At 34.2% G+C, this 27,750-nt stretch overlaps 1 protein-coding gene across 3 annotated transcripts; it reads right to left on the bottom strand.

Annotated features, from left to right (window-relative positions):
- Positions 1-80: 80 nt before the first annotated feature.
- Positions 81-25,604, bottom strand: LOC149417002 (L-asparaginase-like). 3 transcript variants are annotated; one of them, XM_089640726.1, is made up of 15 exons: positions 25,439-25,604; positions 23,060-23,084; positions 15,292-15,751; positions 14,453-14,575; positions 13,973-14,085; positions 10,411-10,536; positions 9,808-9,932; positions 9,020-9,249; positions 7,725-7,879; positions 7,392-7,505; positions 6,882-6,935; positions 5,794-5,941; positions 5,163-5,292; positions 3,915-4,140; positions 81-3,658 (listed from the first exon to the last, which is right to left on the bottom strand). In XM_089640726.1, the coding sequence occupies exons 3-15, from the start codon at positions 15,659-15,661 to the stop codon at positions 3,497-3,499; spliced, it is 2,076 nt and encodes a 691-aa protein (XP_089496852.1). In that variant the 5' UTR covers positions 15,662-15,751; positions 23,060-23,084; positions 25,439-25,604; the 3' UTR covers positions 81-3,496. The 3 variants fall into 3 exon arrangements, with proteins under 3 accessions (XP_089496852.1, XP_089496851.1, XP_089496853.1); XM_089640725.1 differs by lacking the exon at positions 23,060-23,084; XM_089640727.1 differs by lacking the exons at positions 14,453-14,575; positions 15,292-15,751; positions 23,060-23,084; positions 25,439-25,604 and having other exon boundaries at positions 13,963-14,012.
- Between the last annotated feature and the right edge of the window lie 2,146 nt (positions 25,605-27,750).

The raw sequence follows: 27,750 nt of genomic DNA, 5'->3' as shown, positions 1-27,750 counted from the left end.
TTCCAACATTTTATTTTTTATTTTCATATAGGTATATTATTATAAAATAAAGCACTAACTTATGGGAATAAACTATTCTTATTAGTCTTTTAGTAAAAATATGATAGTAATGTGTACTAGAAAATATATATTTTGTACTTTTTTTATTTTCTAGGTTTGTTTAACCACTCAAGCGACAGTTACCCAAATTTAGGTAGGTGATATTTATATATTAAAATGCATTATAAATTTTAAGATATCTAAACGTAAAAATAAGTGATAAACGATTAAATCCAGGTGATTAAATAATCATTATTATTATTAATCAAACCGCAGTGAGCATTTCAGTTTATTTGTTGTTATATTTGGAGGTATGATATTAATTAAATCAAATGGATTGGAATAAAAAATCGAACACCCGGAAATCTCCATCACTCGAGTGGATAAACTAAACTTTACGAAAGGCTTTTTTAGTAACAAATTTTATAAGTTTGTATCGGAATGTTAAATAACGTAAAGTAATGTTAATTATTTTTCAAACAAGTTTTAATTGTAGGAAAAGTGATTTTCTATATTGGCCCTCGAAAACCGAAAAATCATTTCTCGAAATTTAAAGGTTCTTTTGGAATTCGGAAGATAATTCAATTTTGAGGCAAAATCGCAAAAATTTAGATTTAGTAGAAAAATTGACGTTGGCCATTTTAGAGCAAGCCACGGAATTATTAACATTTATTTTTAATAAACTAATTCCAAAAAGGACATAAATATATGACATATTAATAGTTATAACATTTAGATCCAAAACTCATCACTTCTTACTCTCGTACAAAAAATATCACTTCCTTGCTGAAAAAATTAAATCCCCAAAAATCAGTCATTTCTAAATATAAGGTTTTAAGGGAAGTACTTGACATACTTAAAAATGTAAATAAAAACCTAACTGTCCAATAACTACAGATTATTTATGGTTTAAGATGGAGAAAAATCAAAAATTTCAGGAATCACTGGTTAGTAAAACAAATAGTTCATAGTACACCAGTGTGAATGTTATATATTTTGAGATGTATTTAAAACGTAATTTTTTTAAATTTGTACGTTGTATTCATAACCTTTTACAGTGGCGACATTTCTGTGGAGGTCATTTGGTCAATGACCTCCAAAAAATATGCTGCAATATTATTAAATTTAAAAAAATTGATTTATCCTACATCCCGATTGTTAATTTAGCTTAAAATATTCGTGCTTATCGGTTCCAGTGCCATATAGCGTCTAAATGAAAAGCTTTTTCATATACCAACCGTGGGTCACTTTAAATTTCGTCCCACAACTATATCCTTTCTTTCTCTTTGCCATACAGACAAAGGAGGTAAACACTATCATGTCTGACGTATGCTTAGTATCATACAAAATTTATTTTGAAGAGGGTTTCGGCCGTGACCGTGATTTGATTTTGCTTGCTATAAAATGAACGTATAGACACTTTTGCTTTCATTGTTTACTTTTTAAATCAACTGATAAACATTGGACTGAGATTGGAGTTGTGATTTAAAAAAATGCTAATAGGAAAGAGTTTTTTAAATTAAGAATAAAACATTCTTCTACATAATTTATTTTATAGCTATTCAACTAAATGCCAATATAGATTACAACAGATTTCAAGAGATTTCTTTAAAAAAGATATTCATTGACCTATATTTTATAGCTATTCAACTAAACACCAATATAGGTAACAACCGATTTCAAAAGATTGCTTTAATAAAAGATATTCATTTACCTATATTTTCCTAACAGCCTTCTTATTACAATTTCTACTCTTACACTTAAAACTACACGAAGAAAAATGAGTATTGCTGATTTATTAAAATCCTGTCAAAAACGTGAATGCAGGCCGTTTCCTAATAAATATTTATTACATTCATAATATATGAGAACACTTTTTCATGGACCTACGTTTGTCCTGATAATATACAATGACGAAATTTGAAAATAATGTGTTTTACTGAAAGTTTATTAGGAAACCGGTCAATTCATTCGTTAAAGGCCTGAAATCCCGGTATTACAATATTTTAACGTTATTATGTTAACAATTTAAAGAGTTTCTTAATAAATTAGCAATATTTATTTATATCAGTAAGTTGTTGCTTTTCTATAGACATCAATTACATAAATATAACTTAGTCTAAAGATGGAAGCATTTTTTTTTTCACCATGTTAGATATAGCCTAACATTAGCCGAAGCCTCAATTTTCTAATTCTATTCGCACCATCCTTATTGAAATCATACGATTTTCTTACCATATTTGCACCATTCATATTGAAATCATACGATTTTCTTACCATATTCGCACCATTCCTATTAAAATCATACGACTTTTACAGCATCCTAGAAAAGCTCATAGTATTATTACTTTCGCTAGTCGCTCTTACCATTCTCTAATTCCATTCGCACTACTTTTGAGTAGCTCACACGATATTTCTTACATATTCTCACCACCCTGGCTTGGCTGAACCAATATTTAAAAACTACTCGCATCACTCTTCAGTAACTCAAACCATTTTCTTATTCTATTTGCGCTACCCTTGAGAAGCTCACACCATGCTATATAGCAAAATACCTACCAAAATATTTAATATTTAATTTTGTTATATTTCACATTGGTTTTTGTTAAACCTATGTAAAAATCGATTTTATATTTAAATTTTTATTGTTTCTCTGTTTAACTAACTCCACTGTATTGTTTACTATTATATAACTTTACAATTGAAAAAGTCCTCCACAACACAGGTGAACTCTATGATGGACCAAGGTGACCTCTATCGGAACAGAATTAAAGGGAACTGCATACTTGGTGAAGAATTTTCTATCAGGGATTATCAGAGGAATTGAATTGCTCAATCGGATTACAGGGAGAAAGAAGGAAGTACGACTTTTGACAGGACAAAGGATATCTTAAGAGAGGGGCGAGGTTTAAGCTTTGATTTATATGACATCGACCTTGAAAATATTCCCACCGAATGTTTAGGTGAATGCACTAGCTAGAGCCACTCAGAATCAAGGTTGATTAACTTGACTTTGTTGAGGAATTCACAACCCTTTTAAACGCCTAGCGCCGGATGGGACGACGCGAGACAGGGTTGCAATAGATCTGTTACTCGAGAAAAAGGTTTCCGATTTCTTTAAAATTCAGGTAGAAAGATAGAATCATCACAACTCCTAGCGTGGAGAACAATATACTATATCTTTGTAGTCGTTTAAACCGCATACTAAAATATACCACGCAAGTAGTTCGTAAATCAAATAAGTATTTTCCAAGTAACAGCTATTTTTGCGTAAATAGTAAATATTTATGTTTACGTACTACAAACAAATGTTGCTGTTAGCTTAACTATCTTGGCAAAATTTCCGCTGAGATTCCCTAAACTCACATCTTTTGAATATTCTTTCAAAATCTCCATACAACATAATACCTTTACATTAATTGAACCGTAGCTTTTTTCAAATTATTTTTCGCATTTATTACATGGGAGGCACGGCTGTTTTGAAGATGTTTAGGATGTGGTAGTGTCCACCATTCTGTGCGTAGTCCACTGGAGTGAGGCCAAAGGCATCTTGCTGCAGATGAGAGAGATCAACCGAGAGAAGGTACTCCACAGTCTTTTCGTGGCCAAGAAGGGCCGCCTGTGGAAAAAATATTGAGAATGAATGAAAGATGAAACACAGAATGGCTAGCCAGACATGCAGGTAGGTACTGACGCTTATGTCATATCCTTACTATATCGTCTTACTTCTCTCGTAATTTTGAATTTATTATTCTCAAACACTGGAAAAATAAAACATTTGTGAAAGAACAGTGAATATACAAATTCTTAGAAAAGTTAGAGCTTTGTACACCACATAAGCAGTCGAGGGAGATAACCTGCTCGCTACTACTAACCACATGGAGCGCAGTTCTGCCCGCGCAGTCCGTGGCGGCCAGGTAAGCTCCGGCCTTCTTGTAGAGACTGAGGCGGTGGACGAGCCCTCGAGAGGCGGCCGCTGTGACCTCATGCGCCGTGCGCTCCCAGTCCGCGCTGCCGAGGTGCGCACCGCACTTCATCAGCGTGGCCACCGAGCCCTCCTGCTCGCAGTGGATGGCGTCCATCAGAGGGGTGTTTCCGTACCTGTCATGAACCGGAAATTAATGATCTGGTCTACACCGCCAAAAGCATTTTAATTTGAAGTTCCGCAAGGTTCGAATCTTGAACCACTCCTGATCATTTTTTTCTGACCTGGTTCAATCCTTTAGGAATATTACTAAGACCTACCTACGAACAAAAGTATTAATCGGGAGTTCCACAAAATTCGAATCTTGTATCACTCCTGTTCTGGTTCAATCCTTCAGGAATAATAAGATTTGAAACTGTCAACACCAAAAGCATTCTAAGTCACAAGCTTTCAATCTTGTACTACTTTTAATCAAAACTTAAGTCAATTAAATCTCAACTTATGGTTGATTTGCAAGAAACGGTTAAAGAATGCCAAAACAAAGCCTAAAAAGGGTTTTAAATAGTTTTTTTTTTGGTTTCATCCTAATAGTCCTAGCGATGACAGTAAAAATTATATCCGATAGTCCACCTCAACCAAATGAGTGCTGGGCATTCACTCCAAATAATAATAGTAAAAAAATCGCATTCTGCCAAATTTATATTCGGGAGGACTCCTGGGAATTCTGATTTATTGGTTTCATCCTCATCGCGTATTGAGTTAAAGTAACTTTTGTCAGGATTCCCGCAATCTTGTATATTGTTTATTGTGGTATTTTAAGTAGGTACATAGTTATCTATGTCCTAATACAATCCTTATATACATATAAATATACATATAATTATGGTAACACATTTAAAATGAATCAATCACATATTTTCTTAATTTAATTTTAAATGTTTTTATGTTTTCTTCTGATTTTATTTCTTCTCATCATCAATATGTAATAGTTTTGCTTCTTTGTTCAACAAAATCGAAAAAGCATGAAAGAAAACCACCCCAACTAAAATATAAGGATCACTTTAATTATCTTACATAAGTTAACTATAAGTTTTTCAAAAAATTGTTGATCAACGATTGATCAGGACTAAAGTTGGTTTGGCAAAAAAAAAATTAAATGTGAGAAATTAAAAATATTATTATATGAAACCAGCATTACCTATCCTTCAAATGAACATTCGCCCCACCGTGCAAGAGCCTTTCCATCACAGGTATTTCTCCCAGGCAGGCAGCAACATGGAGGGCGGATCTGCCATCAAAATTGGACGAACAGACGTCAGCGCCGAAATCTAAAAAAAAAGATTTACATAAATGAATGAATATTGAATATCGCTTGCACAATAAATACACAAACATAATCAAGGTTAGCAAAAGCCACAGTGGGTCAATTCAAATTATGCTACAGAAGTAGGTAGACGTGGTCAGTTTGTGGCTTAGTTATTGGCTCCGCAATTCTAGCTGGTAGATACGTATCAAAGTAAAACATATCAGTTTTTGTTCATAGATAATTGATAGATACCAACAATTGTGGTATTGTGATATGTTTTACCAATAAAGTCACTCTAAAAGACGGGAAATTTTGGTACCAGACCAAATAAAAAATCGACCCCGTCGAGCGCTCTAGTTGGAATGCCGCTTGCAGACTAATCCTGCATTGAAATATTACTTATTTATTTTTAATCATAACCGCCCTGATGGGCTTTTACATGATATAAATTTACTTAATACAGTGACAACAGGAGCATTTTAAAGTTTAAATAAAAATACGAACAATAGTATCTTTTACTTACGCAGCAGGTTATCAATGAGGTCTGGTCTGGAGTTGACAGCGGCGTATGTGAGCAAAGCTGGCATGACGCTGCTGGCGGCCACTGAAGCTGCCTCATTGGCACCTGTGACCCCAACGCACCTACCCACGGCGTCTATTATTGAGAAATCCTACAAACGAAACCAAAATTACGTATGGAAAAAATATTAGAAAATACTAGAAACATAAAGCCCAACCATGAAGATGTGGGAATCAACAAACATGAAGATGATGAAATCAACAAACATAAAGATGAGGAAATTAGTAATTAAGTCCCTACACTCCGTATCGGAATAGGAAACCCTAGTGAGGATGACTGTGAATAAACTACTATACTTGGTATATAAATAAAATAAAAGTAAATTAAAAAAAACCTCAAAAAATATATAGTGAACAAACCATAGAAAAAAAACAGCTAATGTTGCTAAAACATTTTTCCAAATTTATCTTGAAAATCTGCTTAATATTTCTTACAAAAGGTTTTTTCTTTTGTTATCAAATTGGCTATTTATTGCAAGTCTACCTTGTATTATCTGCTATCAGTTATTGTTTCAAGAAGTGTATTGTTTGGGAAATATAATAAAACGCCATTTTATTGTATTTATAAATAACTAACGCCATTAAAAACCGACTTTATTAAGTACCACAAACTCCACAAGATATCTTTCTATATTCGACCCCTTATACAGAAGATGGCGCATGAGCAAAGACTTGTTGTCCAACCGCTTAAGCTAACGTCTAATATTTGTATTGAGTTCAAGGTTTCTGAAATACACATAGCGGGTTGCTGCCGGTCTCCCTGCCCAATCACACTTCCTTTGGCAACCTGAAACATTAAAAACACTCCTGGAGTCTGCTCGGTCATTTTAATTTTTATACCACGAGAATGTGCTGTAGAATCTCCCATAAAAATTGAACCTAGATGATACATTACCTTGCTTTCTTGTATGATATACATTCAACTCTTTCATAATATACCCAGAGTATTGTAAAATAGTAATCATTCATGAAGTCATACTTTTTTAGAAGTGCCTAACGTTCCTAATGATAAATTTAACCTGTCTGACGTACCATTGCTTTACTCTTTCCGTTCGTCAATTCTCCTCGAATACTTGTCTCCATCATCTGGAAAGAAAGAAAGCTTTAGTAAATATTTTTAACACTATAATAGACAACCAATTTCTGAACTCAAAAAAAGTGAGCTGAAAAAGATATTCATATGCTTATTTAATTATTCATATGCTTATTTAATAATTTTATTTATTGCTGCTTATTTATGGGGGTACATCGAATACTTATATTATGTAATTAATAACCTACTATATTGTGTAATTATAGTATGTAATTGTTATATTATGTAAAAAAAAATAAAAAAATAAAAAAAATAAAATAAAATAAAATAAAATAAAATATCGTTTAAAAAAATAAAAAAAAATATGTAAAAAAGATGATGACGACATTTTTTTGGTTTATTATTCAATTTTGCTTATTTGAATAAGTATAATTTTATCAAGAAGAGATACTATCGCATATTAAGAGGACTAACTAAGATAGATAATATCTCATATAAAGAGGACTCACCATGCACTTGGTTTTGTAGTCCCATTCATCCTTTGATAGTACATAGGAAAGTTTGGTCAAGGCAGCTTCTGGGGTCATGTCATACCCAGATACTATTCCGACCTCGTTTGCAAACTGAAACAATGAAATTAAACAATATTATCTGGATGCTGGTTTATGCATGTTTGCTATTTTTGATACATATTCCTGCCTGAGAAGTGTACAAACAAAATATTTCGAATAATTAAGTGATATTATTACTCCGGATAGTTTTCGGTGACTAAATGGAGATCTCCTCCCACAGGGCTTGAGCACATTTTTACACGTTTTAATAAAGGATTTTGATTTGTGTACCTGTCCAGTCTTGTAAAGAGCTTTGACACTTCCCCTGGAGCACTGGGTGATGTTGACTATGAGGACTCCCCTATCCACGGCCCCCTTCAGCGCCTCGCGGATGTCTGCCCTGTTGGAGGGGATGTTTCCAGCACCATATGTCTCCAGGACAACTCCTGAATGCAAGAAAGAACAAGAAATTAAAGATATTTACAGACGGGTGTTTTTTTTGTTACGTAAATATCTCAAAAGAGGTTTACTGAGTAAAGAAATCCGTTATCTTACTGCCTGAGGACAATAGGATAACTGAATTCTTGATTGGGGTACATTGTGAAATTGAAGGAGTGTGGAGAAAAGGAATGTTGGAAAGTGTTATTTGCTGCTTTTGTGAATAAATACCTACGTTCGACAATGTTAGGTAGGTAGGTACTGATATAAAAGTCACGCCTAGAAAACCTGGCGTGTCAGGTTTAGATTGTGGGCGTAGAGAGGTTCTCCTGTAATTACGCTGGTTAGGATAAGAGCCTTGTGAACATCACAAATAGAGTGGCACGTCACAGACAGAATTTTGCATTTCAGGATAAGGATACAAATTACGCAGGCAGCGCCCACACCAAGTAAACAAAAACTAAAAGAGATAAGAGTAGGTACCACAAAAATATTGACCGATTGTAAATATTGCTTAAAACCGTGAGGACCCCACCAACAAAGAGGCACGGCGAAGTCAATCACCAGACACTGTTACCATCAATCAGCACATATTCGTTTGTAATGTTTTCAACGCGTGTGTTTGATCACAGGTTAGCAGAAGGTAACTAATGAGTCTATAACTATATTTTCTGTTTTCTGGTAGTGGGAAATCATTACGTTGTAAATAATTCAATTATCACACTGATAAAGAGTCGGCCAAATAACGCACGTAGTAAAATGGGTCACTAAGGGCGGTCTTCAGAAGGTTAGAAAACAATTAATTTGCTCGATACCTACCTATACTTGTATGGCGTCGTATTTTGTTTACTTTATACATTTATGTATGCTTCTAGGCCATTTTTATTGCTTAATTTAGAATAGGCAGCCGACGCGACGAGGCTTTTTCAACGTCACCTTACATTTGTAGCAATGGGCAGCCCGCTCACCGGGTAGAAAAAATGATTACTTCATTTATGCACCTCTACCCATTATTGACACAAAATGAGGGATAAATGTTCCCTGGCACTGTTTATAAATGTTACAATACGATAAATTGTGACCACTATATGGCAACTCCATGATGTTATTTCTACAAAGGTTAATTAATAGTCTTCAGTAAGCCATACCTTTGATAGGCGGCTGGAGATATGCATTGACGGCAGCCCCCGTGATACTGGGGAACACGCGCACGGGGGCCACGTCCCGGTTGAGCTGCGTGTGCGCGCGGAAGGCCTGGATGGCTGAGGGACGGAACACCGCGCGGCTGTCAACCTTCAGCGTCAGGCCCGCCACGGCCAGCGGCTCGCAGTTCGGAGAGTTGAACGCGTCGAAGTTATCCGCCGACACTTTGGAAGACCTGGTTAATGAACACAATTGCTGAATTAAAATGATCACAAGTTTTTATAATTTTTATGATTTCCATTACTTTCACATTTTATTTCCAATACCAGATTACCAGATGCTGGGATTTTTTTTCCGTGTGGAAATTCTGGGACTAACTACCATAATACGTACTTCTTATCCAGCCTTATCGCCGAGAATACTAATGGAAGGTAATAATGGAGATTCTTCAGTGGACTTCTTCAATTTATCACTTTAAAAAGGCAAAATGGGGTAGTTCAGTTATGTACAAAAAAAAATTAAATTGTTTACAGATAGCATAATTGCTTATAGTTTTACAAACTCCATACCAGAAATGTTAAAAGTTTTTTATCAATGTTGGTCCAAATTTACGTAAAAAGTGTATATTTTCCAAATATATATTATGTAATCTATATAAAAAACCACAAAATTAATCATATACAACTAAAACTAATGTAGAAATGGAACAATGTAGATGGCTTAACCAGCCTCCGGAAAGTTTGGTTAGCCACCTTTAGTTTATCGGAACCGTCGAAGAATCGCCGGTTTTTACCTGTTTCCTCTGAAAAGTTTGTTCCCAAAGAAAAGCGTCACTTCTGGAATATCGTGAGTGCTGGCTATGATAAGCGCCGATACAAAGTTATCAGCGCCATCACTCCTAGGTTCGAATATGGGAATCTGAAAGAATAATAACTCATCATGACTCGGATATCAAACAGAGTATTGAGCCCTCACAAAAACAGGGAAAGGGTATTGAGTGGTAATTTTACAGCCATAACTAAAAACGATGTCGAGAAACTGTGGACAAAGTATGTGTAATCACCAGCTGCACCAATTGCACCTTCTATAATAAGATTTATAAAACTGGGAAGATTCCACTGGGCAGGACATGTGGAAATATGACATGATAGCCGACCACTAAAAAGGCTTATCTGTAGGCTGCCTACAGAACGAAGGCCAAAACTGGTGTCTGGGCGATGTGGGGTCAAACACCGCATTCCTAGGTACAAGGAATTGGATAGCAGCGGAAGTGATAACAAGGGTGAAGGTATATCCTATTATCGTCCAGGATTATAAAAAGGGTTAGAGTTACAATGCTAGAGATAAAGATAAATTATAAGCTCGTTTCGTTTGACAAAAATATTTTGGAGATTACCTGAGATCCAGTGACCACAACCGGCTTTCCAAGATTCTCCAGCATGAAGGAGAGGGCTGATGCAGTATAGGACATAGTGTCAGTTCCGTGAAGGACAACGAAACCGTCGAATAACGTATAATTTTTCTGAGAAAAAAAGACAACAATCAGAGAAAATTACTAGTTTCGACATGACTCCAAGTTTCATTCGGTAGTGCCGCATTTAGATTTCACCTATTGACTGATGAGACACTGTGTAAATTTCCCGACGACAGACACGCGAGAGCTATGGGTTTTGATCGGCAGTTGATACTATTTTCAGACAAGTTTTTATAAGCATTTTTTTATACATCACAAAAATATGAAAAATCATAAAAGTGACAAGGATATTGTTCGCGTTTACTAAAATTACACGCGTAGGTAGTATTAGAAATATTATGGATTCACAAATTACTATAAATACTGACATCTGGTTCAGTAAGTGCGAAAATCAATCATTTTAAATTTGATTGGATATTTATAGCAATGCGTTTATAAAAATACCCATGGAGTCAGGTTTTACTATTGATATACAAATAGAGGTATTCAGACAATCCAAAAGGTAGATTGGAGCCCGGGGATCGGACAAGACATCCAATGAACATCATGAATTCGTTTTGGGAAACTTTAAAATTATAAATCTATTTCCTTGGTTTATTTTTTGAATGTTTTCGTTGTTTTAGAAAAATATATTTATAATAATAATTCTCGTATGGCACCCTCCTGGCCGCGAGTAGGACCAAGGTAGATGCATGTTTGCTGCGTTGGGTCATGTACAACACATACTTTACAAGGTCACTACTTTAGTAAGAGATTCAGTGATCCCGGAATGCCAAACAATATCCGAAAAAATACAGGTTTACAACAAATTTTCCAACCAGGTCTGTCTTTTGTTAGATGACCGTTTTAATTCTCTTGGTAACCCATATATGCATTGGTTGTACCATACCAATAATTAGGAATTCAAATACATATATACCTATATAAAGTCCTAATCACAGGTTATATTAATGCCACTAAGAAAAAGCGTGATGCATCCTACCTATTTGCACAATCATCCTTTATATCAGATAATCTTTCTAACAATCAATCCCATTGGTCCATAATATTAGAAGATAACCCCCCTGAGAGATAAAACATTACACCGAGTCGTGAATGAAAATACCCAAAGATAACAAGTAGGTAAATAAGATAATTCATGGCAATGGATGCGATTTTCGAAGTACGTAGTGTTAATCAGGTAAAGATACTTAGTAAGATTGGTCACCTATTTGACACCATTAGTGTGTTCTTTCTCTCAATGTGAATAGTTTATTGTAAACAGTTTTATGGTCGTGAATCGCAGAATAACAACGTGTTGTCGAATGGGTTTAATATTAAGTGTAAATTACAATGTTATTATTGCGTTTTCTATGAATTACATTATTAGAACTACTTAAATAACTCGTGACCCGTCTATATTGATGATTTTATTGTAATTTTTAACGATGTGAAAGGGACACTAACATGAGACGTGATAATCAAGTGGAAAAATGTATTCGTGAAGATAATAATATATATATATATATTGTCGATGAATGACTTACGTTGAGAAAATGTTATAAAATAACTTCGGAATCTTAACGACGTAAGTGAAGAAACTATGCACAAAATATGCCGCGCTCGACAGACAGACCTACGGTTGAATTTTCCCTAACTAATATATAAAATAAAATAGGAAGCTGAACGACGTAAGTGATGAAGTCGTGTAAAAATAATATACGGCACGCGGCCCGGCGTAATGTACCGATCTGTGGTCGAATTTGCCTTGACAGGCCTAGAAAATTGATCTTATCGTGGGGTTTATTTTAATTATTTCTGATGAACATATTACTAAAATCTCAAATGTTTCTAGAGGAATATATAGAGAAGTTACTAATTTATCTTCTACAAAAATAAAATCTGATTCGTATAACCAATTTTATAGATGAAAAACGTTTTTTAAAATTTCCAAACCGTTTAACAACAAACATTTTAATGGTAAGATACCGTTCTTATTAATCTTAACAATAAATAACTTACACCCATAGGGATCGCTTTAAAAATATATAATAAATTATCGTTACGAAGTTGTTGGAATTATTTAAAATGTGAACCTCGAGCAAACCCCCGTTGTCGGAGTTTTGTCTCGCCTTAACTGGAAGGCTTTTAGAAAATTATCGACAATATGTCAACGAGTGACGATTTGGGATAAAACAATAGGGGGCCAGAAAATATATTAGATTAACATAATTAATATATAATTTAGAAAAAAAATACAAGGACAGCTTCATAAGGTGATCTGATCATTCGTAGTGGTTTTTGGCCCTATGGTGTAGTCAGTTGTTTTCCCAAGCCATTACCTACATAGATTTATTTTTCAGAAAGCGGTTCTGGTTACATTAGGTCAGGTTAGGTTAGGTTAGGTATATGAAAAAACCTGGTTAGGCTATAATCTTTTGTTTAAAAAATACAATAAAAGTGGCAAGGTGTCAACAAGTAATATTGATTGTAGAGCAGACAATATAATAAACAGTAAGTGATAAGATGGCATGATTTCTTATGATGATATAGACAGAATTTTACCATTTTTTCTTTTATTTGAATTTTATCTCGCTTATAACTCCATTTTATATAATTTTTCCTGGAAAACTAAGATTATAATACCCGCGCACAGGCTTTGCCTTTTTGTGGGATTTGTTTATTTACACAATTTTTAAAAATATTTCCTTTATTTTTTTATTGCTCTTAATTTTATAATTATTCTAATGAAAAAAAAGCTCAAAAATATTTTTTTGAGATTGAAAAGAGAAGTAAGGTATATGGTAATATTAATGTTAACATTTTGACCTAGCAAACTGTAAACACATAATACTATGTAAATTTAATAAATTAAATTAATCTATGCATAATAGATAATAATCTGTAATAATCTATAATAATAATAATAATCATAATCTGCATATTTAAGCAAACTCACTCTGGGTTTATGTAGTACTGTTTTATTTAATAAGCATTTAAATCGGTACTTTATTATTGAAATGGACATTAATATGGTTATCTATGCACAAGGTCTAAGGTCTGACCTAAAACGGTTTTCAACGTTGACCTATATGACTCTTTGAAAGAATGAACCCAGAACCCAAAAACGCTTGTAGTATATAAAATACTAAATAAAGTTAAATAATAAGGAAATAATAATGTTAATTAGGAAAAACTAATTTAACTGAAGGTGATGTTGGGTACATGCCTAACCTTATGTACGAGAAATACTTAAAAAATAACCTTTTATTTCCTCCGCTGCTCATCTCACTAGGGAATTCCTGTGTCGAGATGAGCAGCTTTACAATTATATTTAATCAAATAAGTAAAATACATAATACATACATTGATGGATTATATCGAATATGGGATTTCTAAGGTGATTTATGACAAAACCTACGATATGGGTAATCCAAAATCCCCACTAAGCTAGTATAGAGTTTTTGACCATTTTCTTCAATAAATTTAACGAACCTATTCTTACCTCAATATCCTTGGCGATTTTGATCCAGTCATCAATGGACATGTTGGAGGAGTCTGTTAATGGTTCCCATTCGAATATCTTATAAATTATTCTCATTCCATGATGTTCAATATCTGAAAACAGGCAACTGTTAGCTTAGGCACAAACTTCACTAGGACGTAACATGAGTCTAGTAAGTTATTAATGGTATTGTGATAAAAATATGATATGAGGGTTGAAAATAAAGTTATTACGTTTCATTTTAATTACAATGTCAAACCACAAAGGGTTTGCTTTCTGACAAAAACCATTAGCCGTCACGTGAGTCAAATTATTGTAAATAAGGCTCGTCAAGGTCAGGGAAACCATCTATTATATTTAACATACAAAATGAAAACCACACCAAGTTTAAAACGACTAAACTTGAGTGTAAAAAACTTTATGGAACATGTTTAATAAAAAAGCTGCTTTGTGGAAGAGCCAACTTCTATAAAAACTAACCTGGAAGAACTAGCGTAGATTCCCAGCCAGGCTCTCCGATCATTTTGGCTGCATATTCAGCGTCATGCATCTGCGGTAGGACCCTCACCCGCTGAGCTAACACTCCGGATGCTGGTGCCAGAGCTGTAGATGACATCAAAAATTGAGTATCTTCATACATTGAAGGAATTGTCCGAAACCAAGTCTAGCCTGTTAAATTTATTATTTTTCTTCAAATGCAACTTTATGCAGGTTTTTCAAACTCTCAAATATACGATTAAAACACAACATTATTTTTTTTAAAACCCATTGGTAATGAAGGTACCAACTTCCATCCGAAATGCCTTCTCTGTTTATTATCAATAGATTTGTATTTACTCTGAACCAATCCACCAAGCGCTGGCACGGAACATAGAAGCCTATGAAATTTGGATCTACAGGCGCATTCGCACAATTCCCTAGACGGATAGTTCTTCACCGACCACAGGTTAGGTTAGTTTAGGTTGATTACGGTCGGTGAATTTACCGGATACAAGGTGGACTAATGTGGAGGTTCTTCAACGACAAATACAAGATAACTCAACTGATAATCTGGGAAAGCCTGTGAAGAAAACTGTAATATCTTGATTAGATCACAAGAAACTATAAAATACAAAACCCAACTAAACCCATGGAAAGATTGTTGGAAGACGTTCTAGAAAAATATGGCAAGGTAAAGATTGCCCTGATGATGACAATATCCAATGGGAGAAGGCACCAGAAGGAGAAAGAAAAACATTACACTAACACAAAATCACCAATCACAACTATCCATAAATGTTCAATTAATAAATAAACATCTATAATCTTCTGACTCTTACCTCCAGTGGTGTCTCTCTGCATTCCTATCGTCCCTCCAGTGTAGATCACCAAGACCCTAGTTTCCTGGGCACGAACCTGGTAGATCCCATCGTCTTCAATGCTATTCTTGCTCTTCAGGCTTTCGGTTCTAATCTGATTATGTCCATTCTTGGAGATGGCACCGTTGGCTTTGGTGCCATTTGTGTCATTATTGGGGATTGTGTTGTTTGATACAGCACCGTTAGCATCGGCACCACTTACACCATTGAGGGGATTGGCACTATTTGTACCATTGATGGGATTGGCACCGTTCGTACCATTAATGGAAGTGGCACCAGGTATACCATTTGGAACCACGCTGCCGTTCGTTTGTCTATAGCTCCCGCTCATTATTTTACAAGTGGTAAACAATTTCAATAGCACAGGTATGAAGACTTAGGTATTTGGAATGACCTCCCTTCTCCTTTGTTCGATAGTGCTCTGGAAAGTAATAATAGTAGATACTTATCAACAAATAACGATTACGAATAATTCTTGCATTATGCATTATTTCTTAGCGTGACCACTGGAATTCATATATTAAGGTAGGTGGGTAGGTGCCTATAAGATTGTGTTCTGTTCTATAGGCGATATAACATACGAGACATCCCCCGTAGCGTAATGGTCTACATTAGATTTCGATTCAGGAGGTTTCACGTTCGATTCCCGTGGAAACACTAAAATAGGTAGGCATATTAGCGCGACTTTTTATTTTATATAATATGGTGGCTGTCAAACTGCTTTACACTGTCGTAAGGAACATAAGCTAGTAGTTCTGTGATCAGGAGAAACCTCGCGTCCAAAGAAGTACACTTCTATTTATCTCTTACTTAGGACGGGTTGTTTCGGAAGATTTGAACAATTCATCAAATTTCAATGTTGATTTCCGGGTTCTGTAAAAGTTCTATTCAAGTTCTGTTATTATATCAGCAAAGGGTAGTTGCTTGACAGAACTGAAATAAAAACAGAACTTGAAAAAATCTTTCACAGAACCTGAAAATTAACTTTGAAATTTGAAGAATTGTTCAAATTCTCCGAAACAACCCGTCCTTAGTAAATCAGATCCAAAATTACCTCTGAAATCATAAGATTTATAAGTAGGTCCTCAAATACCTACCTACTTAACCATTATATTATGCAAAAAAAATTATACTGCAACAAGATATTATTCAAAAAATGTCGATATATCAATGACAATTCTTTTTCAAACAATTCTCTTCTTCGTGCAGGTAGGTACCATAATATTGAAAAAATGCCATAAGAATGTTCAAATAAGCACACCGATTTCACATTTGAAAAAAAAATACTGGAGCATTAAAACGGCCACTATCTTGAATCAGAAACGGAACGTACAAACGAATTTATAGAAAATTTTAAATGCAAAACGGTCAAGTTAAAACTCAATTAATTAAATTAGTAGGTTATCGTTATGGATGACTAATTATGGATGTTTGCATACAAATTAATGATTCCGTCATCACCGACATATTTTACAATATTCAATACCAGTTGCATTCCATTGTATTCCAAGAACCCGGGTCCCCCCAAATTGGTCAAATTCGTAAGAAAAGGTTTAAGGTTAAACGCAACGCTCGTTGTATTCTACGTGTTCACAGATGGCGTTAATGAATTAATTTTGTTTAAATACGCTTTTGCAAGGTATTGCTTTACAGTATTAAGACAAATTATTTGTTTGCGCCCTCATATACGCAATATGAATATGAATAAATAGTTTTGTCCATATAAAAACTCAATTCTATCGAGAAAGGCATACAAATACAATATTGGATTGAATCATCGGTAAAATATTGTATTTGTGTGCCTTTCTCGAAAGAATTAAGTCTTTAAACGAACAAAACTATTGATTCATATTCATATTGCGTATATACGGGCGCAAACAAATGATTTGTCTTAATATTGTAAAGCAATACCTTGCAAAAGCGTATTTAAACAAAATTAATTAATTAACGCCATCTGTGAACACGTAAAATACAACGAGCGTTGCGTTTAACCTTAAGCTGTTGATAGTGTTGACGCATAACTCTGCACATACTCTGCCGAGCGAAAGTTGCCTTTGGTAAGTGGTGTCACCCAATTTCCCAAATAATTTGTTTCCTACAAAATATCCATTATTTCCTACCTATTTATAGTTAAGTACAGAAATTATAATATTGTGTAATATGATTAATATTTCATTTTTATAAGTAATCCATATTCTTATTTAAAGATGTACCCCCCCCCCCCCCCCTAAAACGCCATGCTTATGAGTATGGGGGGTGTGATTTATTTAGTTTTTAATTTTCAACAACATTTTTCATGATTTTTTAATTAATGGTTAATGGGTAATTAAAGGTTTTTAGGAAACTCTTGGAAACCCACAGGTGTTCGTTATTAGCCAAATTATTATGAAAAATATCATAAAAACTAATAATTTACCAATTTAAGATTCGGTAATTTGAAACTACTACATACAAAGAATGACTATATCATTGACTCGATATGGTTTGCTTATATTTATAAAGCCAAAGAGCTCAGGTAGGTAAGTACCGCGCGCAAAATTCCTTTTTTCGGAAAATCTCTTTTTTTTTCTTGGTGCAATCAGTGCCTAATCTTAGAAGTTTAACTATTTGAATGGGTGGGACGATACAACCATATGAATTAGCAATAGTGCAAGACAAATCCCAACGTACCTACACAATCATACACCTACTTCGTATCATTATCATTTTTTTCTCTAGGAAACTGTAGGTAGTAGGTAGGTACTATAATATTTGGCAATAAACACCCATGTAGCGTCACTGAAGGGTCTAAAAGGATCTAAAAAGCCCTAAACAGACCATTAGTGCGATTCTGTAGGAATGGCATGAAGGAAAATTGCCTGGCAGCCATCTTGCATTACGTGATTTGTGTGAAAAGTGGTGCATAATGAACTATACATACATTTTTGTCTAGATTAACGCAGGTATACCGGCTTATGATTTTTTGGGTATTTGGCGAGACAAGGAACAGGATAAGTCATTAAAAAAAAAATTATGTATCATCCCTTCACCATACGGCTTCAAATTGTTCTCGAATAGCTCCATCCAGTGCTTTTTAGGTTCATAGATATTACCTATTGTTCGTTTTCACCTTTGTCATTATGGTGTGTTTCATTTATGATGTGACATAGTGCTTTGCATTTTTTTCAAAATCAAAAGGAATAATGGAAAAGTTAGTATTTATATCTTTAGTCCCACAAAACTTTGAAAAGGTTTTAAAAGACCGATATGAACCCTGCCAGGTTTGGTCTTGTGAATCGATTGTTAAGTTTGACGAACCTTACAAAAATGTCCCTACAGCTTTTGTTAGGAGCCCTAATAAGTAAAGAAATGGTGCATTCATCACAAAGGAAACATTCTTTTGTGACGAGTCAACAATCTTCAGACCGGTTCGGGTTTACCTGCCACCTGCACTGTGGGAAAATATTTTATTGCACACATTTTTGCCAATAAACGGTTCGTGATGATCAATAACAAGAATTGCACATTTCAATTTTCACTGAAAAAAATTATTCTACATAATGTTTTGTTTTCTTTGAAAAACTTTGTGAAAACTATTGCATTCCATGAATTTCGAAACAATTTACAGAAATTAAAGTAATACTTGATTAGCAAAATAAATACAAAGCATTTTTTTTTAATTGGGTTTTGTCATCCCATGGATCAATAATTGTATGTCAATACCGCACAACAGTCGTAATTGCTCCTAACCGTCTGAAGCCAGTGAGATTACGGCATCCCAAATTGGGGTAGGTATATTGTGAGACTGAAGCTAGTGGCGAGGGGAAGGAGATGGGGAAAAGGAAGGTGGGGAAGTACCTGGCTACTCAGATCTGGTGACCAAACTTGGCTAAAGCCATTTCAAGCAACGTTTTAATTATGAATGCTGGTATTTCACCAAAGGTATATTGAGAGTATCTTTCACTCTGGAACGTGCCGAAAATAGACGTTCTATTATTTTATGTGAATTAATTGTAAAACGTAATGATTGTGATTACCATAATAATTGATTGAAAAAAATATACTGTAATTTAAAAAAAATAATATTACTTGCGCACGCCGGCTGGGATTTGAACCCGCTACCACCGGATTGCTAGTCGAGAATCCTTGCCCCTCGACCAGAGAGGCCGTCGAGAATGGATTTATTTATTTATTTATAATGTATTACAAAAAACATGGTAAGTAACACATTATTCCCAATGAGTTGAGATAAAACTCATTATTAATTTCCGTGTTTTTAAATTAAATTATTTTTTTGAATTTAATTTCCATGTTATCCACCTGTTGGAAAATGTCCTCACAAATAAACTTTTGCTTTCACAGTTTTGTGAAAAGATTCTTTGGTTCCAAGAAGGTATAGACCTTAATAGAGTTTTTTATTACCTCCGAAACAACTTTTTTTGCTACGGCCATTTCTATACAACTCTGATAACCATCAATACATTTATGATATTTTTTGACCTGATTAGAACCCCACTGTGAATCATCCATAAAAAAAAACTCCCAAAGATTTTTGGCCATTATCATACTCGTATATGTACATATTAGTATGCGATCGCGTGAAACAAAATATATCATCTAATTTTTAATCTATTTTTGTATACTTGCAATTGGTTTTTGAGTATAATTTTAAGTTATAAACTTTCTGTTACCAAAATTAAACGTCACCACTGCACTGAAATAATCGGTAGGTTTTGAGGCAAGCAAGCGTCCACTGACCCAGCATTTCAAAGGTAAATATAATTCGTCTAACATAATGTAATATTATACAATCCAGGTCAGTGACTCAGGATTAAGAGGTAGATGCATAAAAGTGTGAAAAACTTGATAAAGAATATTCATTTCAGAAACTGTTGTCGGGATACCAAAAAATACTCAAGATATATAATATATATCTTAAGAAATTTTTTAATATATTTTTAAAGAAAGACAAACATTCCTGGGTTACGAATAACCTGCCAGCCGAGGAATTGAACGTAAGAATTGAACACAGTACGCCTGAGTGGGGCCCAAACGCGATGTCAACTTAGCCACAGACCGGTCTAAGTTGCATTTTTTAGCGAGAGATATGCGAATTTCTTTTTATGGGTAGTTTGTCATAAAAAAATACATAACACATGGATTTCATGATTACATCGTATTTTATACTTTAATCTCATTTCAGCTTTTTTCCATTCCCCCCACTATTCGTGACGAGCATCCACGTATTCCTGTCCTGGGCTACTATGTGCCCAAGGGCGGATCCAGCTTTGGCGCCAGGGGGGGGTCACGTAGTCGTGGTCAAGTTTTTTTTTTTTTTTTTAAAGAAAGACAAACATTCCCGGGTTACGAATAACCCAACAATAACTCCTACCACCACCACAGAAAGCCGAAAATGCTTGCTTGTGTTGTGATGGAGGACTTAGGTCCGGTCAGTTACAGTTACAAGAAGTTATAATTTAATTTTGATAATAATATATACAAGTAAAAAGTAGGTATTGTTGGATATGGTAACACTAGGTATATCATTAAGATTGTCTTTTGCTCCGCAAGCCCGGGCGTCGTAGGCTCGTGTAATGTCAATTGTCAACCAATACAGTACAGATTACAATTATTAATCGTGTTCTTATTTCACCACAATATAACATGGTGTCAGGTGTGTCTTCAACATAGTGTTGTGTGTAGGAATCTTGCAACTTTTTGAATTTCCTTTTCCTCGTTGTAGTTATTCGCCATCATATATAAAAGAAATGATTGCTTAAAACGTTTCCACTCGCCAACCATATCCGTAGCATTCTGCATTTGCAGAATTTGACTCGACATTATTATTGTAACACTTTGCTTGTCACGACAAAATAGACAAATAATAACAGCTTGTTGACCGTTATTTCTTTGCTTCCTGGTAAAGAATTTGAATCGTTCCACTGTAATATTCACTGTAGGTATGAAGTGTCTATCCAGTCTATCGAAGAGTAGAATAATGCCTTCCAGCGTGCTCTTCTCAATAGTGAGGCCGAATGAATTTTTGAACTCCTTTAGGACCAATCGTGTGCAGCAAATGTTATTAATAAATGTAAGTACTGTACTTCCATATTTAAGAGGAATATAAACGCTGGAAATATTTCGATTCTTGTGCTTTATAAATTTTAAAACCGAGCGCCTTGCACCGTCATATTTTGGCCTGATTTGCACGAGGCAAGTAATTTGAAATAAATATTGTTGCCATGACGCGGTGCTTGCAATACGTAAGAAGCGCCCAGCGAGATCTCCGTTCGCCGATGCTTCCATACGCTTGTTAATACCTTGTTACCTGGTGGATGAATACCGTCCATTCTATTTTGCCAGCAGCGGCCGAGCCGGCAGCGTAGTCAATAATTATCGACAATCCTGACATCTGCTGACGGCAACCGGCTTCGTATTCAAAATTTCAAATACGTAAATGTTAAAAACAGAAACATTAGGATTAGAAAGGATTGGACCGATAATAGGCCATATGCATCACATTTAAAAAAAAATCCGGTTTAGGCAAATATTCTAAGACGTTCCGTATTTTTTTTAATCGTATTTTTGAAACCCTGGTGATTTTTTTAAAATTTCAACTCGAAAAATCAGACCATTTTTTATAAACCGGAAAGACGGGACATAATTTTATATGTGCAAAAAAACGGTAATTAACTAGCCGAAAGTCATTTAAAAAAGAACGTTTTCCACACGAATGTCCCAAAAATGGCATGAAATTGTACGGAGTTCTGTTCATAACATCTATCAAAACACCGCCATCTTTAGCAAAAAGCATAAATATACCAAACCACCTACTCATGCAAAAAGTCAAATCAAAGGTTAAGTGGTTAAGTTCGCAGAGAACAAACAATAAATCTAGTGAACGTTAAACGTCAAATTCAAAAATTCGCCGGATATCAAAGTGTTGCCGTATAAAAAAAATAATCAGTGTAGAATTTTACAAAATTAAGGGAACATAATCGGAGAAGGAACATTTTCATGTAAATCATTAAAAATCCATCATTAAAAATAATACTATGCATTTCTAAAAAAAATTACTAACGTTTTCGTAATCTTAGTAAAAAAATCTATCCACACTTTTAGCCTTCATTTTAATTGATTCTGAAGAATTTGTTACAAATATTAAAAATGTGTCCACTTCCGAAGTTATTAATTCATCATCTAGAAAAATAAAATCTGGTACTTACCGCTAAGTCCGCTAACTTTATAGTTATACACGGGTTATAAAGTTTTAAAATCGTTGAACGTAAAATATATTAATTGTAAGGTATTGTTTTATTAATCTAAAATATAAAATATAAAATACTTGCATCCCTCGTGCGGCATAATTTTATTTTTTTTAAATTCAATTATAATTTCGCCGAAATAAATTAAAATGTTAGCCTTGGGCAAAACCTCGATGAACGAGGTTGTGTCTCGCCTTAAGAATTGCTTTAGGAAGTATAGGAAGGCTGGTAATTCGCGCGGGCGCGTTAGACCTGTCCAGACCTGTCAAAAAACTTCCGAAAGAATAAGTTCTGTAACTTACTAAAATTACGTTAAGTGACTTTTGGTGTCGTTTACATTGGGAATTTGGCCAAACTCGCCTTCAAGAGCGATTTACAGGAAAAAAACTTACGAGTCTAACCCCAGCCTTAGAACATTAACAAATAACATTTGAGTTTAAACACACATACACTGGCATAATGAAGAAACTGATTAGATTACTTACCATTTCTTGTAATGAATTGAATTTGCTGCAACAATTTTTAAGAACACTATTACTTATATTGGAACTTATTTTTTTTAACATAGTAAACAAATAAAAGTAAACACTTTATTAATAAAGTTTAGTCGTTCCGATTGAGGTTAGGTTTTGCTAGACGCTAGACGTTAGTCGAAACAAAGCACGCGCAAGCGTCACACGTGGTTACACGAAATGTGTCATAATAATATGAAAAGTGGCGGCCGAAGCGCGCGCCGGTGGCGGTGCGCGGTGACGCGGTAACATTCGAATTTTCGATGCGTTCGTTCCCGAATAATGCGTTTGCCGTCAAACAAAGTATTATATTAAATTAATTAAATATTGAAAGTACTTAAATAAAATTTATATTGTGACAAAAAATATATAAAAACATTATGTTTAACAATTTTAATTAGTGGTCCACCTAGGTCCTGGATGGGCCCAGGACCTAGGTAGTCATGACCCCCCCTGGGCTGGGGCCCAGGGGGGGGGGGTCATGACCACCGTGACCCCCCCCCTGGATCCGCCACTGTATGTGCCTTAGTTTATTGTCTATTGCAGGCCTAGCCTTTTCTTCATAGTCACAGCTTCTGTCTTAGTTATTATTGTATACTTCATTAATGTTGTAAGTAATTGGAAAATCAAACTAATTCCATGTAATTTAAGTATCGCGAAATGTATATTTAGGACTTAATTATACAAATTCAAAAATCAGTTAGATTGCTTTTTTATTGTGAAACCGGCCCATTTATGAATTTACGTCTATTGCGCCCGACCAAGGACATTTAGATACATATTAAACATTAGTTATGTAATAAAAATATTAGTTATTATCGACACCTTCGGAAATATCAAACCGGAGTAATTTGTACGATAACACGCGTATGCGTACGATGCACGAGTATAGATTGTATCGAGAGCACCTCCTATCCCCATCCTATATTCCTCTTCCTATCCACTTTACCTTCTTATTATTTTTAAGGAATAATAAAACTCTTATCTAACCAACATTAGCGCAAGAAACCCTTGATTAACCTCGTATATATTTATATACCCTAAGCTATCAATCTATAGTATTTGATTTGGATAGACTAAACATCTATCTAAACCGAATGTTGTTTTTTTAAGTTAAAAAATATGCACCCGGACCGTTGTGATTATTTAAAAATATTTTCATTTTTTTATGAGCCATCTTGGCGTTATCATTTAATTTCTATCTACTATTATACCAGACAGCAAAGATAGTTTAAAAAATTCCTCACCAATTTGAGGAAAACTGATTTTCCAGAAATGTTACATTAATATTATTTTTTGTCCCATTTGTCACAAAAAATAAAGCTTTAATAATTAAATTTAAAAATATATGCATATTTGCGTACGACAAAAAAAAATTATAAATAAATATATTTTTGTAGGCAAATTATATTTTTATTTATAATTTTTTGTAACACAAAGTTATATATTTTCAAACTATTATTATATTATGATATCTATTGCATCAGTATGAATGAGAAATGCACCCTAGATTCGAGGTAACTGAAAAGAGAACACGTTCAAAATAACTCAGACTATGAAATACACAACGCTGTCCATTTACTCTTTTTTATCTTTTTCGTGTTAAAACTCTGAAAACAAACTTAAAATACCACATCCCAGAATAAATAGTTCAATAACCTATTATCGTAATTTATTCAGCAAAACTTATAGGATATCGCAAACAGATGTAGTCGAACACATCGCTCACACATGTACATTGCTTGCATACATCATGTTTCAAGCTTGTTATTCGAATTTTAAAAAAATTCCAAAGAAAATTGTAAAATTAAATTTTTTTAAATAAAAATAATAAAAAAGACAAAAGACTGTTTCTCTGTGACTTTCACAAGGATATCACTCTCAGAAATGTGCACATATGCACAAATAAATAAACACAATCCTATTTTGCTTGAGTGAACTCTAATTTCGAGATTATTTCAAATTTATGTGTGGATAACTTTAAAGAAAACTGCAAAAAACTAATTATTTTAATGAATATTGGGTTATATTTATGATATAATATTTATTTCTGCCGAATAATGCGATTTTTAAGTATTTTTTTTGAAAACGTGTTAATGTTTTCATTCAAAATCCCTTGAATAACACACCCGCAACCGAATACAAAATCAATAACTCAAACACAATACATTACGCAACGGCCGGTGAAATTACATTAATAATCTCACTATTCTACCTATCATTGAATCGGCAGTTTGACAAACACAATTAACCACAGTTGATAGATCAAATATTATAATGATATAAATAAAACGATACCGCTCAGTTTACTAGAACGCAGAAGAAAATGAAGTTGACAAAAGAACTACTCACTTCTGCAAAACAGCTGAGCGCTAAAAAATGCGCGGTTAAATTAAAAAAAGAATTCACAGACAATTGACTTTATCGAAAATCTTTTACGAAAGTAGGCAAGTACCGAGTTAACTAGATAGGTGCTTATTTACACAGAACGCCAGGGACTAGGCAACCAGCGACCGTATCGACCAAACACGTGTGGTGTACTGAAAATATCAGAGTAGAGTAGTGTTGGACCAGCCAGTGTAAATATAACTTACAGGTTGTCTTCGGTCAGTGATACATTTTATGTATCTACACCATTTATTTAAATATTGTATAATAATTTTTCTGCAAAAATACGTCAGCAATACGTCACGCACGAGTAAAAAAATAACATGATTCTGTCAAACAAGTGCGTTTCAGCTGAAATTTCACGATGAAGATAAAAATCAAGAATGTGCTAGTGCAATTGAAGTAGTCGCTCCCGGCAGCGACTTTCCAAGGCGCCAAGGAACTTAGGAGCCAAGGAAAAAATACCTAAAAAAAAATAAAAATACCTAACACCTAACGTAGCGCCCTTGAGGTTTTTACTAGCGCTAAGCGTCGTTTGACTCAGGTCCGGCCTTAATAATAATAATAATAAGGTTCCATGATAACTCAACACAGTGACAATTCAACACACTTTTAAAAAGTGATATAAAGTCATTAGAAACGATGAAAACATTTTTTAACCTAACCTAACCTAACCTACTTAACCCAGTTAATAAAGTTTTTGTTTCATCACTTTCCATGACTTTATATAACTTTTAAAGATGTGATGAATTATCATTGTGATGATTTATCCGGTCACCGTTATTACCAACTATGGACTAGTCAAACTATTATCAATTTATATCAGATTGCATCCAACAGTTCGTTGATCAATAATACAATGCTATATGTACAATTCATTTGATTGATGAACGTTATGCTAGAAAATACATATGTTATTATTTTTATTAATTTATATATTGTACAGGCAGATAATATACAGTACCATACTTACCTGGTAGGTCACTTGAGATTAACACTGTTTATTGTATATTAGAGAAATTTAGATACGGTTCGCAAGCAGAAACTTATAATTGGACTTTCCTGTATTTATTTTAATAATTTGTATTTATGTTCTTTAATGGGCGTGTTTAGGAAAGGAAAAGGAAATTTTATTATTTCTGGGCGGAACTGCAGTACAAGATTTTCATTTGAATTCATCTTCCTAAATGTAATTCGTTCCTCGGTACAAGACATATTTCCAATAAGAAGTGTGATTAGGATGTATTATAGGCAATACAAGAATGCTACTCTCGTGCATGTAGATTTAATTTAAGGGTATGAGAGCTTAAAAATGTAAGTTTTTAGTTTAAACCTGAATTCTGTTGAACTTTTTATGCATCTTAGTTCCGGGGAAGTTTATTCCAAGCCTTCGGGGCAGATGTTCCGAAAGCGCGATCACCAAACTTAGTATTTGGCTTGCGCTTAGGTTTCATCAGTTTCTCATTGATTTCGTTTGGAGCGCAGTAGAAATAAACTTGCAGATCGTCAGCGTAGCAGTGAGACAAGAAACCAAATGACTCGATTATTTTGGCGACATCATTTGTAAAAAGGATGGGGAGAAGTGGACCCAAAATGGATACTTGGGGTACCCCTGAAGAAATGTTGCGTTGTTATACATTTTATTTCCAACCTTCACGGCTTGTAAGCGATTGGATAGATAGGATGACAACCACTTTTTCATGTCGGAATTCAAACCAAATAACATGGCATATTTTCTTATTTTTTCTCAAGTTCCAATACTCATGGAAATTATGTTGGGATCTAAAAAAGTTACGTTGACGTGGAAATTGTGGACAAGAAAAATGCACAAAATTTCAAATTTCAGAGCTTTATCGTTCGAAGGTTTTTAATGAAAAATAGAAAAGATTTTTTTTTATAATTACATTTTAAGGTGGATACATTACATAATTATAAGTACAGAATATAGTATCACTGGATTACCGTTAATATAATCATAAATAATAGTTAATATACCAGCTAATATAAAATAGAACTAACGCAATGATAAAAAATAAAGTCAATGGTAACGAGGTACAAGATATGATGTAAGTCGACTGTTTTTTGAGCTGAAACGTTTTGTGTTTCAGACAATATTTTAGTCTTATTTTTTTTCATTTCACTACATCTCTACGATGATGGACCCTATATATGACAGAGGAAGCACAATACACAACGTTGGCCCAAGACGGTCAAAATATAAATAAAAATGACGTATTAAAAATAATGGACTTTCTCTGGAAAATATTCCTTTTTCT

Source organism: Hesperophylax consimilis, chromosome 16, assembly GCF_061612785.1.
Source record: "Hesperophylax consimilis isolate HC1 chromosome 16, BYU_Hcon_1.0, whole genome shotgun sequence".
NCBI classification, from domain to species: Eukaryota; Metazoa; Arthropoda; class Insecta; order Trichoptera; family Limnephilidae; genus Hesperophylax; species Hesperophylax consimilis.
This window is presented reverse-complemented; position numbering and strand designations above follow the sequence as displayed.